General features: G+C 38.6%; 1 protein-coding gene across 3 annotated transcripts; it reads right to left on the bottom strand.

Moving 5' to 3' along the window:
• Positions 1–3,282: 3,282 nt before the first annotated feature.
• Positions 3,283–16,828, bottom strand: LOC107225269 (1-acyl-sn-glycerol-3-phosphate acyltransferase beta). Of its 3 annotated transcripts, XM_046735860.1 has the most exons (7): positions 16,714–16,823; positions 16,413–16,633; positions 7,791–7,976; positions 7,007–7,140; positions 6,383–6,564; positions 6,062–6,227; positions 3,283–5,782 (listed from the first exon to the last, which is right to left on the bottom strand). In XM_046735860.1, exons 2-7 carry the CDS (start codon positions 16,475–16,477, stop codon positions 5,619–5,621), a joined length of 897 nt encoding a protein of 298 aa, XP_046591816.1. In that variant the 5' UTR covers positions 16,478–16,633; positions 16,714–16,823; the 3' UTR covers positions 3,283–5,618. The 3 variants fall into 3 exon arrangements, with proteins under 3 accessions (XP_046591816.1, XP_015521166.1, XP_046591817.1); XM_015665680.2 differs by lacking the exon at positions 16,413–16,633 and having other exon boundaries at positions 16,714–16,828; XM_046735861.1 differs by lacking the exons at positions 16,413–16,633; positions 16,714–16,823 and adding an exon at positions 8,412–8,744.
• Between the last annotated feature and the right edge of the window lie 1,049 nt (positions 16,829–17,877).

The raw sequence follows: 17,877 nt of genomic DNA, 5'->3' as shown, positions 1-17,877 counted from the left end.
TGATTCCGTTGAACGTGCTACGGGTAAAAATAACGAAAAAAAGAATGGAAGTAAGAAGAAATTGGAGAAACAGGAACCAATGGAATCGCATTCTTTGAGTATATCTACCTTTGCTACAGTGTCGGGTACATCGGCTGAGATTCCAATCGAAAATACTAACACGAAGAAAAAGAATAATCTAAATAAAGTAAAAAAACAGGAAATGGCGGAATTACAATCGTCGAGTGTAGCTGACATTGATGTAGAGCCGAATAAATTGCCTGAAAAACCAACTGAAATTACTAAGAAAAAAAAGGTGAAAGATCAAAGAGGAGTAGAAACATCGGCATCTTCGAAAGCAGCTGTGGTTGATACGGAGTTAGATGTTGCGGTAGAAAAACCAATTGAAATGGTTGTGAAAAAAAGAAAAAGACATCAAAAGGAAATAGAAAAATCGCCAACATCAAGGACAACCGCCATTGATACTGAGCCGGATGGTTTGGTTGAAGAACCAACGGAAGTTGCTTCGACAAGGAGAAAGACACGAAAGATAATAGAAAAAGCTCCGCCCATGAGGACCGTCATCCCTGACAGAGAGTCGGATAATTCGGTTGAAGAACCAACTGAAATTACTACGAAGAGAAAAAGGAATAAAAAAGAAACGGAAAAGGAAAAGTTATCATCCTTAAGGACAGCTACCGTTGGTACAGAATTCGATCATTCACTGGAGGAACCTATTAAAACTGTTGAGAAAAAAACAAGAAATCGAGCAAAAACAGAAAAACCACTACCTGCGACGATAACTGCGATTAGTGACGAGTCGGATAGTTCGGCCGCGGAACCAATCGAAATTGTTACGAAAAAACGAGAGAGGCGTCGAAAAGAAAAGAACAAATCGCCACCATCCAGGACAGCTAACTTAGATACAGAATCGAACAGTACGGAAGAGGTACAGACTGAAATTGTGAATCAAAAAAGAAGAAATAAAAATAAAAGGGAAAACCCACCATCCACCAGTACAGATACTTTTGGCGCAGAGTTGAATAGCTCATTTGAAAAATCGACTGACATTGCTCCGAAAGAAAGAAAGAGACGAAGGAAGACGACTAGATCACCACATTCAAAGACAGCCATTCTAGATACAGATTCGGATAATACGGCTGATGTCCCGAATAAAATTTTTAATAAAAAAAGACGAAATCTTATGAAAGAAGACAAACCGCCATCTCCCAGCACAGATTCTGTTAGCACAGAATCAGATACCTCGGTTGAAGAACCAATACAAGCTGTAAAGAAAAATCGGAAGAACCGAAAGAAGACCAAAAAATCTCCAACCTCGAGTATAGACACTCTTAGTACTGAATCAGAGAAATCAGTGAGAAAGCTTCCTGACATTGAAACAAAAAAAAGGAGAAGACATCGAATGGCTTCGGAAAGATTGTCATCCTCGAGTACAACAACCCGGGATACAGAGTCGAAAAGTTCGGTCGAAATGACAACCCATGTTCCTGCGATAAAAAGAAGAGAGCATCCCAAAGAGGTAGAGAATTCATCATCTTCGAGTACATCTATTCATGGTACGGAGTCGTATGATTCTGTTGAAGTACCGACGATAGTTACTACACAAGAAAAAACGAATGACAACAAAGAGACACAAAAATTTCCAAAGCCATCAGTCGAACGAGAAGTTGATGATAATTCAAAACTCAAATCTAATAAAAAAACTCAAACATTGGAAGAGCCTGCCAGTTCGAAGTCGACGGAGATGGGTTTACTTGAGAGCTCGAGAAGGGTAAAAATCGCCGATGCTGCTGTCGGTACCCAAGAAGTAACTGACGAGCCTGAAAAATATGCGGAGAATCTAACCAGTGACAGTGGCTGGTCGATAGAGACCGGCACGACATCGGAGAGCTCATCAGTCGATCAAGATACTTCGAGGGGTGTGAATACTGACGAAGCTGCCGCTGCCGTACCCAAATGGACAACTACTGAGGAAGCGATCAGCGTGTGTGGTGCTACCGATAAGCTTCCGGCAGAGGTGTGGTTTCCAGATAACGATACACCTTCGGTGTATCATTGTAAAAAGAGTGTGAAACGGAATCAATACAAAAAGCTGCTTATCCCATTCAAGCGCAAGAGTAAAAAATGCCCGAAGTGCTGCGGACCCAGAAAGCTGTGTAATTCATGGCAGTCATCAAAATATACACGGAACGTAACTCCGTCCTCGGCTCGATCGTGTAATTCTGACAAGCGCCCGGTATCGTCTGCTGGTCCAGCTAATACGCCAACAGAGAAGCTTCCCTTCTGTAATCGAAAAACCTATCACAGTTATCGCGTATCTTCTGTGGTACCAAAACCGGATTTCCGACAACCGTATCCGCATTCGAATTCTGTACCTTGTCCAATTCGGACTGGATTTAATTTTCCAAAATCTGGTCGCCGAGGATACATCGAAAAGCCGCATCCCTGGGACCAGCAGCGGTTCGATCCTGCCGTCAATCACTTCTCGTCACGTTTTAATCCGCTCGGAGCAGTACCGACGAACAGCTCAATGACGTCCAACGATTTAGAGCAAATTACAACCGACGAAGAGGCGACCAGCAAAGTATCAGGATCACGGTCATCGCGTTCTCGACACAAGAAAAACGCGCACTCTAGATTCGATGATTTCTACATTCCGGCAGATTTTGGAAATTTTTCAACGCGAAGGCATTCAAATGCGCCGGATGCGAGAGAGCCGCAAACGGCGTCGAGCAGACCGGCTCTCCTTCGACGCGTAGCCAATTATTTCCTCTCAAGAAAATCCTCGCAGTATGCCGACGATCCGCAAACCGTGGCTGATTGTGCGGATCCTCAGTCGGCAGGTTACTATTCTACCTACGTCAAATCGCCGCCACGATACGCTCGCAAAGAGGATCTTCTGGATCGAAATCGTCGCAACTATCTAACGCAGAGGGCGGGATCGTATCGGAACTTCGAAGAATCGCAAAATGTTTTCACTCTTGTGCCGGTTCTCGTCGGCGAACAATCTCACGTTTCTGACAGAGGATTACGAGTGATAGAAATGTCTGACAGGCGTTACGCTTTTCCTTCACAGACGTTGGATCATCTTGTTCTGGATTGAGTGAAGCTTCAGCTGGATCCTCGAACTGGTAAGTTTAACACTTTATCAACGTGACACATGCTGTGAATCCACTTGTATTTGTTCGAATCATTATACAGACGTGATTACTCGAGATTCTATTAGATATACAGTATCAATCAATGGGATTTGAGCATGAGGGCAGCTAGTGTACTCGGCAGTTATAGTTTAAAATAATTTATTACAATAATAACAACATTTCTACACGTGCTCGCGACTACCTACATCATATACGTAATTATATCATAAACTACAATAATCAGTACCATAACTGTATCAGTACAATATACGTATAATATTATCAACTATTCGTATACGGATAATAAATAAGCCCTCACATCAACTGTCGTGTTGATCAACAGTTAGAAATAGTGTATGACGTGATATTTAGTACAGAAAAAAATATACCTATATATTTATACATAGTTTGTCGTTACTGCCTAATGAGACAGACATAACTACATATATACGTAGATGCATACACGCTTTACACGTGTATGCACACCAGGAACAATGGAGCGGAGATTGGAAAAAGTTATTCTGTACATTTTTCTCTTAAACTATTTACCAACTTGCCTTTTCATCATTACCGACTTACACTATTACACAATGGTCATGCACGTTGTGTGCGGGGTAATTAATCTAATTCCTCAATATTTTCACTTACACTTTAAACCGTTTTTGATTGCTGATCAAATGACTTCAGACTTTCAAAAGGAAAGTGTTGGAATAAAAATATTTGGCGTATTCCGTTGCAGTGCACTGATTGTACTGAAGCTGAGAGTTTATATTCCGAAATTATTGGAAAATAGAATGAGTTGAACACAGATCCAATTGCTGATTAGCAGTTCACCAACAGGTTCAAAATGTTCTTTATAAAATAAAAAAAAAAAAAAGCGTTACAAATGTTACATTCAAACGCAGCGGGCAAAATTTTTCATGATGTTACAAAAAACAACATGTTTTGTGACCGTCCGCCAACTGGGATATATGATTTGCATTTAGAAGATTAATATCGATATGTCTGCGTTACTTGGGTAAATGACAATCACCACTGAATAATTCTTTGGGTTATTACAATAACGAGGTTCTCAATCGCGCGTATATTCTAGATTTATTTTAAGGCCACTATAATAGCTCAGGATACCTAATTCACATACCAATACTTACACAAAAACTACGTATTTACAGAGTTCGAAAATCAATGTACAACCACGAACCATCGGAAAACCTTGATTATTCAAAATCTTAAAAATTTATTGTAATGAAAAACAAAAAAAAAAAATAGAAAAAACGGGGTTAAAAACACCCAAAGTTCTTAGCCATTCGGACTAGTAAAGTTTTGTCCTCAAAATTTCCAAAGTTTTGATAAATATAACGGAAGAAGGTGTTTTTTTTTATAAGAAACTGTACGAATACATTCGTATTTCGGGAACCAGAAGTTATGTTGTGTCACGAGACTATTTGAATTGCGCCGGTTCATTTTTGTCTTTCCTATGCGTCGTATTAATGTCATGACAAAAATTTCTAGAGACCATGAACAATCAACACCAGAAAAATATTTCACATTAATCCGAAGTAGTCGGAGTATATACATGAGATTAGTCCCTGTTACCAACATAAATAATAAAGTTTGTGCACAGCTGCTGTGGGACTAACCAGCGAATGTGCGTTAGGCTTAAATAATAATCTACATATGTAAAGATATCGCTTTTGAAAAAAAAAACATCAAAGATCTCACAATCAGTTCAAGTAAATGGTGTTGGGATCCAATTTCACCCATACCTTCAATTCGATTGGAAATCAATTCACCTTGATGAAATAGCCGACCTAAATTTAAACTCTATGAATTTTAACCAAAACTCGAACATGTTACCAGATTTTTATTTGCAATCTTAAAATGTTTAAAAATGAATCGCGTTAGAATTTAGATTGAGATAGAAAAGAAAATGTAATTCACCCGACATTTACTCTTCTTCATATGCCGTACACGACTTTTACGTAATACTATAATTGGATATATGATCGGTCGTAATTTGGATATGTTAGTTTTGTTTCAGTTCACAATCGATCGTTGGTACACATTTATATGCATATATCGCGTATACAATATAACAGGCGTGTGCGTGATAGACGACTTATATATTTTTTTCTTTTTTGCTTTCCTTACAATGTGTCGACATCATCTAAAAGTCTGTATAAAAAATGTTGTGCGGGATATTGTATACGTATAGCGTTTACACGTATACAACTGTTCGAATTTTTCATGTAAAATAGTTGTATGTGGCAACAATCGATTCTACTAGGTACACGAATTCTTACTGTACCGACGCCAAGGTCAGTAATCCAAGTTTCCATGGAATTTCCAACTCTACGTGTGTTTAAAGTATGACGCTGGCATTAGTCAATATATTTGCCGTTTCGTCTGGATCTTCGTGCACTGTCTCTTTGGATTATTATTACTACAATTTTTTCCCCATAAATTTCCTTACTCTCATTATTTCGAATTTGAATTGTCGACATGTAAAGCTAGAACTTCCTGAGAGGTTTCTTGGAAAACTTTGTTCATTTTATCGTAGGCTTCATCCATCAATTCCGCCATATTGTCCTTTGTCATTCCGACTGTGGAAATTGGTGGTAAAATGGTGATATAACTTTTTCCTGGAAATTAATTAACCATCGGTGAAGTTTAACACAGTATCCATTACAGTCCGGGCGAATGTCACAATTACGTGGACTATAGGTACAATTGTTAAAACTGACATGGGTTTGTATTGCTCTCGGGAATGTTAGAAGATAGAATAGAAACCATACTTCTGTCGTCAGACTGTAATTTTCCAATGTAATTAATAATCGTTTGATATACCAAAATACGTGTTTCGATGTTTTGGATTCCCATGAGTTCAACTATACGAATCGCGACATGAAGCTCCAACTTACCCGAGCCAAACTTCTTGAGGTTGTCGTTGAGAAAATAGTACTTCGAAACGACGACCGGTTGAATCGGGGTCTGGGAGGCGATAGCGACGTGGAAGGCGCCTTTCTTAAACGGAAGCAGCGTCGTTCCGGAGTGCCGCTTACCCTCAGGAAATAGACAAAGTTTTGCCTGATAGAAGAGTTGTAACATTATTGGACAATTGCTGAGTCGTATAAATGCAGCTCTCCTCTTAATTCAACGCGCTCACTGAAGTTCAATTTCCTTGTATTATTCCTCAATTGACAATATAATCGTATATATTCAACGGAGTAGACCGAACTGACCTTTCTGTTATTGATAATGTCCGCCGTCGAGTTCATGGTGCTATGTGCTTGCTCAGCTTGCCGTCTGTCGATGAAAATCGTACCCCAAAGCCAGGAGGCGAGGCCAAACGGCCCCAAGTAGAGAATCTCTTTTTTTGAAATCACCGTGCATCGTTCCAGCACAGGCCACAACTCTGCCAATACTGTGAATGCAAAATTTGTTTAATATAAAAATCGGTTACGAGGGTTAAATCGATCGGGTCAGGAACTGATTTAACAATGGAAATATGCAGTTTACGTCAACGGCATTACGGTAGAAAATATAAAATGATACTATGGGTAAATAATAAAATAACCGGACTATCAACACTCTGACCAAGAAAATAATTTGTAAACAATAATGATTCTTGTTCGAACGAAAATAGGTCATCTTACAATTAGTCAATCTCAGTGCACTAAATTGTCTAGCTCTGTATTTCGATTGCCGTACGATTGTAAATATTCATAAAAAAAATGTGAAAAAATGAATCGTCTAGTTATTCGACGAGTCTAATCGCTTACGCAGTTCCACGCAAAAGGCGTGTCCATCTACTTGGTGTTACGCATACATTGACATTAATTGATTATAGCAATGACAAGGTTTACCGCAAAGATCAAGTCCGCTCTGGTGATTGATCAACACCACACAACCCGTGTCTTTGACAATATTTTCCTTCCCACGAACATGAAATTGTATTCCCAGGAGTTTTGCAATTTGTCGTGCTCCCCACGCAGGTATGCTGTAAATTAAAGCTCACAGTTGCATATATACATATAAATATACGTACTGCCGTTCCTACGTAGAATCTCGTGCTTGCTACTCAAGCTGTAGCTAGTTTATACTGATTTGACGTGGATTTTTTTCATCGAAGGTATAAAAGTTTATGGGATGCGTATACTGAGGAAGAAAGTCTATAGTCTCGATTTTTTAATTAGTTTTTCTTCTTTTTTAACATTTCAAGTCTGAATATTTTTTAGTTTGAATATTCACTGTTCGAACACCCGACAGAAAAAAATGTAGCTAGTGAAAAATTAATGCACACATCACGCGAGAACCTTTGACTCATTAGCGGTTGGCAACAACGTTACACGTAATTATTGTCAGTCACTACGTTTTTGTTATCTCGTAAAGCGAAACGTTGTTTAAAACCTCAGATAAATATTTATAGTAAGTAATTCTGAGGTTTTCAGTTTCCTCTATATTCTGGTGTAGAAACATTTTCAATAGTCAATTAGGTATACTCAACTGGAAAATTTTAAGAGCGGTAAACTACCTACTCTAGTGTGAAAAAAAATGTATGAATTGTCCGCCGTAATAGAGTGGAAAATTAAAATTGACGTTACGTCGTAAGTACGTGTCACGGTTAATTACTAAAAGAGCGTTACTCACAGCGCATTTTTCCAATGTCCTGGCTGGAAGAGCATAATCGGTATGCACCATGTCGCCGCTATTGCACTGAGAAAAATAAAGAGTACAAATTTAATTCGATATCTTGCTGCATCGCTCACAGCGCAAACTACGACCAGGAGTAGCAGGAGAGCAACGCCGATGCTGCTGCAAGAAACACCCAGGACCCTAAAAAAAAAAGGAACGATACCGTCAGGATCTGGTTAAATCTGGTAAGCATGTTGGTTATATGTACGTTTCTTGAAGGCAGTATAGTGACGACGCGATTGTGCTGTATTTTTCATTTACATAATTTGGTAAGGCAGATAGGAAGCTTAAAATTTCAGACATCGTTGGGTCAGGAGGTTTCGAAATTTAAAATTACAAATAATTATCGCCTGAAATGAATATTGTACAATTTTGACTTTTGATGCCGAAACGTTGTTTCTACTCGCAATTGTTCATGCAACGGAATTCTCGCAAATCTGATCATCGTTAACGTGCGACATATTTCAAATTGCACCGATCAACGTTAGCTGTGAAAGTCAGTCAGTCAAGGCTTGATTTATTCGCTGACGCTTTGATTCTCGATAGTGTAGATAGTGCAGAAGCCAGACTACCTACCTATGTTGCAAAACTAAGGATAATTGGCAACATTGTGCACGTAGCCTCGATGAAACATGCATGCATACATCACTTCGAACGCGAATAAGTACACAGGCTTAAGGCTTTGCCATCTTGACACCGTAATGCGAGTTGAATAAATATCGGAGCACATTTCCATGAGTAAATATTGCGTGAGGATGAATAGGCCGATGTGAAACTTCAAGGTGTAAAATTCATTGCGGCGTCAATGTTATACTTAAAAGAAAAAACAAACTGACGACGACACCGACTTTTGTATAAAATCGAACCCACGAAAGAAAACTCTGATTTTCATGAGAACATTTAAGCCGTAGCATCCGTTTTGTACCTAACTAACACCGTTTCCTAAAAAAGATTAAATAAATTGCGGATACAATTTCCACCTTACTTTGAATTTCGGGTCTGAATAAAGTTAAAATTATTATTGCAAAGTAAAAACTTGAAGTTTGTATTGTTTGCGTATCAGTTCGGTGTTCCACTGAGTGGAGATCTTCACCATGCACCCTCAGCTACCGTCTTCACTCATCCATTGAAATTTTGTAAGAGATCTTGACGCGTTATACTTGACGTCGTGGCAACTAAATTTGAAAGAGCTTCTGAACCCTCAAGTCTAACTGCCGTCGCCGTCGAGACCCGCGAAGCAAAAGCAGTTCAGGACAGTTATATAATATATACAGGCGTATTGTTATATCTGACACTTAAACCAGGACGACGCCTGAGGCTGATTGCCCCCCGAGATTTACTGACAATGTAGGATTCAATAGCGTCGTGACGTCACTACCATACAACACGCAAGCCTTGATCTGACTCTCGTGCATTGTTACCTGATTTCCGCTCCAATAATAATCGCGTCCATCTCATTTCGTTACCAACGGTGAAAAGACCGTTGAGACGAAGATCTTATACAATTGTGATATTTTTCACTCTGACTTTGTTCGCCTGCAGCATTATAAATCAGTAAGCGAATGAAATCGAGATATCGTGAAAATTTATTCGATTGAAGAACGACTGGTCCTTTGTAATGGATTCGCGTCAATAGACTTAAGTCATCCTTCTCTTGCGCAAACCGTAATCAATAAAAAATAAACAGATCATTTTTTTGCGACTTATCTTTTATTCAACGCCCTGAATCAAGTCGAAATGCGCTTTATATAGCTTTTTTGGGATACGACAGCACGAGTTATCGATTTGTATGAAATTTGCTGAACGGGGCACATATGATTAACCGCAAGAAATATATATGGAGGAATATAGCAAGATGGGCTGGAATTACATTTAATATTTTCTATTACAGGAGTGCGGAATACCGAAATAAAATTTCTACCGCGTTATGGATACAGTAGTATAATATACTTTGTATACTCGTACGCTACGGCCGGTATAAAAATGTGCTCCAAGATGACGTTCCGTATCTCCGCAGAAACCATTCAGTGAATTCACATAGATGTCATTTCATATCTGAGATTTTATTTCTTTTCCCCACGTTCTATACGTCGCGATATATAATAACGAATCGATACTTTTCAAAGTGGTCATCATTCGCGAGAACTGGGTCACTGTTCGTTTGCAACTCGCGAGTCTCAGAGTGTAGAATTGTTGCCAAATTTTCTGCCTGATGCTTCATTGTTTGACCCTCGGGACTCCAATCATACAGCGACGACAACTGCAGACCAGCTTTTACAATATCACCTGTCATCCACTACTTTGACACTCCAAAAAAAACATCCGTTTGACATTCCGTTTCGAATTCAAGTTTTTTACATTTCATGTTCGTAGTTTCAATCCGGCGAGCCAGGAATCGCAAAACGTAGAAATGTATTGCCGCGACTGATACTAATGGGACAAAGAAAAACCGCAGATCGGAAGATATCCGTGGTCTGAGTTGCTCAACTGAGTCCTATCAGGGCAACGTTGCTAGACTTCGTTTAGGGCAAAAACCGATATTAGAGGAAGAAACCCGTGCCTGGTCTTCTCATTAAGACGTATCGACCGGCTGTGATCAGTTCCGATTCGCTACAGAAGAGCGAATCATTTGCGTAACGGAATACAGTTATTCATACCGTGTCTGATTTATATTATCGCGAGCCTTCGAGAAAACCGTGGTACGAGCATCAGTAATATTCGACGTAAAAACTTATACACATTGGAACATCTCCGTCGCTGAGAATGATCGTCGTCGTGATTCTAGGCAATCGCCAGCGTCGTTGGAGAACGAATTTATGATTGAGCAATGTTGATACAAATTGCCTGTAATTTTTCTCAACCTTACGGATTTCGTATACCTTCGTTACACAACGTCACATGCAGCAATCTGGTTGTTGGTATGATTGCACGTGATACGAGGCATAAGAAAGCTGAAAAAAAGAACACAATGACGCAGTGGCAGTGATAGCGTTGAAGAGACGAGTGCTTGCAGCCGCAGAGATATAGATACGTTGCATGTCTATTGTTCCAGCTGGTAAGAAAACCTGCCCGATGACAAAGTCAATAAATTAAAACGGTTCCGCAGATTGGTTATCATGTTCTATAGTTCGACTGAGAAAGTTATTATAATTCAGAAGTAGAGTCGTACTTATAAGGAGACAGGGAATTAGAGGGTCGCACTGTCAGAAGAATCGCCTGGTTTAAACAGCCTGAACCCTGATGAAAGTTCGAAACGCAGTTTAATAACTTCGGGTGAAAATTTGTCGTTTGACCGTACTTGCGGTAGTTAACGACGTTATAATTTTAAAACGCCAGAAAGTGCATACCGCGTACTTGCAGTTTGATATTCAGTTATATAATGCTAAAAACCGAAGTGTATCACCCGGACTTAGGAACAATTATGTTACATGACACGTACAACGCGACAAAAGATTAAAATTTAATATCTTACCAAGCTTAAACGATCATCGTTATCATTATCTCAGACTTCGGGTCAAAGAGTTGAACTTGGAACATGCCGACCACGAATCAGTGATATAAATGTATCTAGAGTTCACATTAGGTGCAAAAATTGGCGGGACAGATCAGCTTCGAATGAACAATATGCCGATACCTCATCAAATGGAATCACTCGTGTAACCTACTACCATTAATTTACGCTGAATTATTTAAGTAATAGTGTTATTAAAAAGGCAAATGCACACGTATCGAATACCGTTTCTCCGAGTGGATTGGAAGACGGCGAAACTGAAATCTGGCAATACACTGAGGTATATAATATGTGATACCAGGAAATATTTGCAGAGGTTTGAATATTATCTACTTAGAAATGATGATAATCAGGATTATCGAATCAGTCAATCAGCGAGCGTAGGTTTCAAGTATCTAACTATTAAAGTATCAGTCCCTTGATACGATCACGCCGAACGCAATCGCGGCGGTAATTCTGTTGTGGGTAATCAGGATTTCAACTGCATGTAATTCTTGTCAATGCATGTGACGGATAATTGCCAAAAGAGACATACTATACAATTATATCTCCGCAAAGGCAAGAGGCCAATAATTAATTGCCAACCCGACTAATCAATTCTACTCACATCAGCAGTACTCTAACCCAGATTCCCTCAGCATTCAGACTATCCTACGCGAAATTGCAATACAGTTATCCAAGTTAGATACGAAATAATAACTTTCAGTTGCAACGATGCTTTGTAACGAACATCACCAGAATGATGAACACTGGATGGACTTTAATTACATGTTACCCGTTCGAATCTAGCTTCATATGTGCGGATGAGGCTTTTATTACTGTTTGAATATCGTTGCTCCTACAGATACGTTATACGCACACGGTTGCTGCTAATACAATCTGTTTTATTCCGTAAGTTGTACAGGCGTGATAATTAGTTTTTCGTACGCCATTTCCATTTGGTGGTGAAAAAAGCGACACGTGTACTAGATATAAAATAGGGCCAACGATTACATATAGATCGTTGCTGGGTAGTCTGAAAAGGAATAAAACAGGAAAGAAGTTAAGGCAGAACGTGTTCCTCAGACGTATTCAATGTGTTTAATTATTACGGTAGAAAATAATAAATATTCGGATACAATTCTATGCTGCTTATTCGTCAGAATATCTAAAGATACATCGATTGAAGATAGAATTTACGAAAGTACAAATAATATGCACATCACAAGGCAAACTCAAGTCGACTTCTCGGTCTGTATGGTCTGACGATTACATATGCGATTACAATATTCCTGACTCTAGAGCGTATATTACTTTTTAAAAAATGTAGACGAATACGCCAGACTAGCTACGTCGTATTCAGAATTTAGTTCACAAGACCATTCGAGATTGGAACAGGTTAAGATTGGATTCAAAAGACGTAATATTCTCGTGTAGCATGATAAGACATCAATAGATACCCGGCTAATATGTAATTTACAACATTGCTCGGTTTTTAATCAGATATCTAAAACTGAAATTGACTTATTTTGAAACTGCAGCCATTCGCCAAAATTAGGATTATTCTTTGAAGTGATAAAATGGTGCCACAAAGGTGGTATTGATCGTAGGGATCAATCATACGACTCGCATCTTTTTGAGCTCGCTTCATTCAAATCAAAGTTCATGAAGTACTATCTAGATATCTACCGACGCACCCTGGCACTCGCTCCATTAGATACTGGTTAAAAGTAAACAAAATTCTTAATCATCCGATTGAGATAACGAGTACTCTGCGCCTATCTCTTGAGCTCGCGATGGATTATAATTCTTGAACATTTTTTTAACAACTACCTCAGAACTGTTGGATGAACGGTATCCCCGTATTTCTCTTTGCCTACTCTTTCCCAACATCATTTCTGAAAAGCAGCTGATGCTGAAACGAGACTCAATAACCTACTTAGCAAATTGCAGGAAATCTGAGAAGCGAATTAGTTCTGACCAAGTAAGTGGTTAATTAAAAAAAAACATACTTTGTCCTTTGCGAAACTGTGAAAATGTATAATTTGTTTCGTACCGTTATTTACTGATAGATTTTACACGGTTCGCCGAACGGCAAAAGAGCTGCGTGAAATTTTTTTGTACAAAAATTGGCTTGTATAATTCGGTTCTACCGACAGAATATTGTCTCTGCTTCAAATTTTTGTTAAATATTGAGATATGACTTTGAGTATCAAGGGCGTACTTTCTATGCGATCTGCTCGCTTTTCCCACATTTCTCACTTGTCAAACACCGCAATATGATGACTTTATCGTAGCTGCTAATCAAGCTGGCTGCATATATCTATACACATATTAACTGCTTGCAATCTGGTATAATATTTGATCAGATACCTTATCGACGATTTTTTTTTTCTTTTCGTTTTGTTTCTCTTGGTTTTCGTAAAGTGGAAAAAGGTTGTCGATCACTGTACCTATGACATAACGAATATAATCATCAAGAATATTCCGTTCATATCGTATTTATCTTGTTGCAAGATGTTTTGCTGGGATTACATGAAATGTATAAAATCTCAACAATTTCATTTAATTCATATTTACGAGCGCATGTCAATCGGAGAAATTGTAGAGCGTCGCAGCTACGGTAACATCTGCAAGCCGAGGAACCAGAATCGCTATACCAAAATTGCAGTACAAATGTACATAAATTAATCAGTGACTTAAATTTTTTCAAAGATGAACTCGAATACCGTATTTCAAAGAGAACGAAATGTATGTTCAGCCGCTAAAATTGACTTGGTGTTCTGTGTGCGGTACTGACGTAATACTCCATATGCGGAAAAGACGATTCGTTGTATTGTTCATCTGTCGAATAAAATGCTTTCTGTTTTGGGAATAAAATAGCGTTATAACATTTCGCGAATATGTTGTTCCGTTCGTTTGCATAGTTATGTTCATACCTGTATTGTACATTGTACGTATAAATGTCAAATACATCACAGTTCCAAGTTTTAAATTCACAATCCATAAGAACACCGATCAAGGTTGAATTTTTTACGTTTATTTTCACACACACGCACGCACACGCATGTGAAAATAAATTGACATATATTTAAGTAAAAAATAAATGTCATAATAAACGTAAACAATTATTTGTACATTCCGCAGTTGCCGGATTCGAAATTCGATGTTGTCCAAAGACGCAATTAACGTAGAAAGGGGAAATGTCAATCGGCGTTCCTTCGTATCACGTCCCACGCTCGAAAAGTGATTCTATTCTATCAGAAGTGTAATTTTATCGGGGAAACAATGAAATACTGATTTTGAATATTTTATCTTGCAATCGACTCTTCGTGACTATGTTGTGAACCCATTTTAATTTCCGTCGATGTTGTTTCCGCTTTACATCTTTTCAGAACGGCACTTCGAGACGAATGTAAACTTTTGTATTTATACTCATTACTTCCATCATCCTTCCATGATAAATGAAAACTTAGGTGTACTTTTGGCATAAACGATTTATACTCTAGTCTAGTCTAGATTTAGAAAATCTTTGCGACAGTGATTTCAGGTCTGCTATCCAAGCATGTTCTGTGGAGCGTTGATCGCACTTCTTACATGGCGTGCGTGACGCGATAGTGTGTACACTTTAGGAAATAACAGTGAGAAGAGTTACACGCGTGATTGTACGTACATGGTCATACGTACACGTACAGTGCGATAAGATCTGCCGATGTGCTGTGCGCTGACCCTGTGAGCACAACGCGTGTTGTTCTTCGGTAATCAATGAGCTGAGCAGATTAAATCTATTCGCAGGTCCAACTTCATCGGTAAGAGACTTATATTTTTACTCGTTTTTATTCTCACGTGATTCAGTCCAGACAATCACTCGACGTATTACATAGGCATAATACGTTCAATATTAGACCCACACATATCTAGTTGAATTGTTTAAATTACGGATAAATTTTCAATTACACTTCCGCACATATTATATAGGTATGTATATTTTACGTGCATCGACGATATACGTGGGAGTCGCTTGTTTTAAACGGTAATCGTGAAACAGACGTCTGTAATTTGGTGTGAACAATGTACATATTATGTCTTGGGGGTAAGGGTAGATATGACTAAGGATATATGTTGGAATAATCAATGCGTCCTGATCCGCTTTCGGAGGAAAGTTTCGTCCTTCGTGAAGAGTATAACCTTTATGAATGAGTGATGAATCGAAGTAGACGCAATATTTCCGTTCCACGGAAATCTAATGTCAGTACGGAATTCCCGGAATGTAATCATGTGAATACACATTTTTTATTTCTAAAGATCGTAATATGACGTATGACGTACGACTAGACTTAGAATTTTTCCCAGAAAGTATTCGTCGAGCTAATTGAAACGATTATTTCTTTTACATCACAAGCGAATTTTGGAATTTTCGTCGATGACAATTGGCGATGCAACTTCTTGCTTCGAACTGCGCAATAATCTACAAGCTCTGCCGTTGAATCTTCTCGACGCTATCTGTGCATATTTATAAATAACAATTTCTTTAAATATCTTAAGTTAAACAGATGTAATACATGTACGTGTGTACAATCATTTGCAAGTGAATGAAGTCGAGTAGTTGAGCCTGCGAAATTCATACTACACTCAAGTGTGGCGATTGACGGCGAAAGTGTTGCCCAATTATTGCGCAACACGTTCTAGCTGTAAAGTGTTGTTTGATTTGGATTTAAAACGTTCCTTAGCGTACCTACTTCGCTGTATAACCGATACGAAATCATCCCTCTATACCATCAGGATAGGTACTCTACCTTTACAGTATATAATTTTTCCACTAGATGATCGAAACCGCGAGAAATCGCTAGGCGGGTGAATCAGAACCTAACTTTGAAGTTTGAATATTAGTAAATATCTCTAGGGGTCAATCACTGTCGAAGCAAGTCGCGAGATTTTTTCTTTTCCAAAACCTAATATCGACTAGAAACGACCGTAGCCAAATACAACCCGTATTTTAAATATGCTTACAGATATTGATAGATTCGCATTGTTCCAATTCATTTATGAACAATGAATCAGAATGAATCCAAATTTCCAATACGTACCGACAAGATAGATTTGAAAAACGTAGAGGTATAACGGGAAAGATTGGTTGTGTTTTATCCAGCATGATAGACAAGTAGTCGAGAGTTTGACAACTTTATACTCTGCGTAATTGGATGAATGTTCAGACCTTCTGGATGTGTAAAACTTGACTTGAAATTGTTATCACGGACTCTTCGCGATGAATTAGATTCGGTAGGTTTAAATCAGACGTATTCATTAGCTGGCGGTACATAAAAGAAGCTCTTATTGTTAGTGCACTTAACACGCGTTACTATTTATTAAACGTGTCCTGATACTTACATTATAAAGAATCAGTAGTAAATAAAAACCACTAACAATCACTACCGTCAACTGTCGAACTTGCGATACCGTTCACTCCGCAGTCGGTGTAGTTCCTCACTAAAATGACACGAACCGACAGACACGTGCGCTGTATCGAGCGAGAGTTCTTCGGGTGACTTCGGGAGCTTTCGGTACTCAGGCAAAGCTCTCCTGCGCCTGATTACGCCAGCATTCAATTTTCGAAGTGATATCGATGATCCTTTACCATTTTACGGATTCATCTTGTATTGTTAGTCGGAAGTTAAAGACATGTACGATCGCGTTCGAACGCCGTTGCACGGTCTGCCTCCATGTCGCACACTTACAATTAGCCTCTAAAACCTAATCAGCCATAAGCGTTATCTGTACCTGTCGTGTTCACGCACGATAATATATTGTGATTTCATAACTAGTGTTATTCGTGATACAATTTCACGGCACGCGGTACTTGAGAAATAGACGTAATTATATTGTAAGGATAACGGATACGCAGGAAACGAGCTTAATTTCATGTACCGATTATAATTACTATAATTAGCATAATTAGCGACGATGTCAAGTAATCGTCGATTCGGTGCCGGTGGGTAGGGACGTTCATTAGGTTGATCGAGGACCCTGAAACCACGTATGAAGGGGAGTAAGGCATTAGCATTTGAAATGAACGAACTATTTGTGTTTGAACATATGTACGTGTACCTTTTCGATAGCTCGTAATAGTAATTCCGCTTTGCCGATACCTCGTTTCCGGAAGTAAAATACCGTCAATGAGGATGATTCTTGAAGATCTCCATCTTTTTCTCACAGGAAAGTCGTAATCGTAGCTCTGGCTAAATCGATTTTCACTGTGAGCATAACAAATTATAAGCCAGACTCACAATCAGTGGAAGGACTTGAACATTTTTCGGTCAGTAAATATTTTGCTTATTTTATTACTGTACACTGAGGAAAAAAGTTATCGAACTAAACAGCTAATTTTTTTGATTTCCATTTTATTAGGTTTAAACAATTTCTCACTTAGACCAACCACTTTTTATTTGAAAGAAAAATATTGATGCATTGATTTCAGTGCTGTATGCTTTCGAGTTCGATATATTCCAAAGAAGTACATATATATATTTCATAGGGTTTAACTAGAACTTTTCG

This window comes from Neodiprion lecontei, chromosome 3 (assembly GCF_021901455.1).
Source record: "Neodiprion lecontei isolate iyNeoLeco1 chromosome 3, iyNeoLeco1.1, whole genome shotgun sequence".
Taxonomy (NCBI): Eukaryota; Metazoa; Arthropoda; class Insecta; order Hymenoptera; family Diprionidae; genus Neodiprion; species Neodiprion lecontei.
Note: the sequence above shows the minus strand (reverse complement) of the source record. Positions and strands in the feature narration are given on the sequence as shown.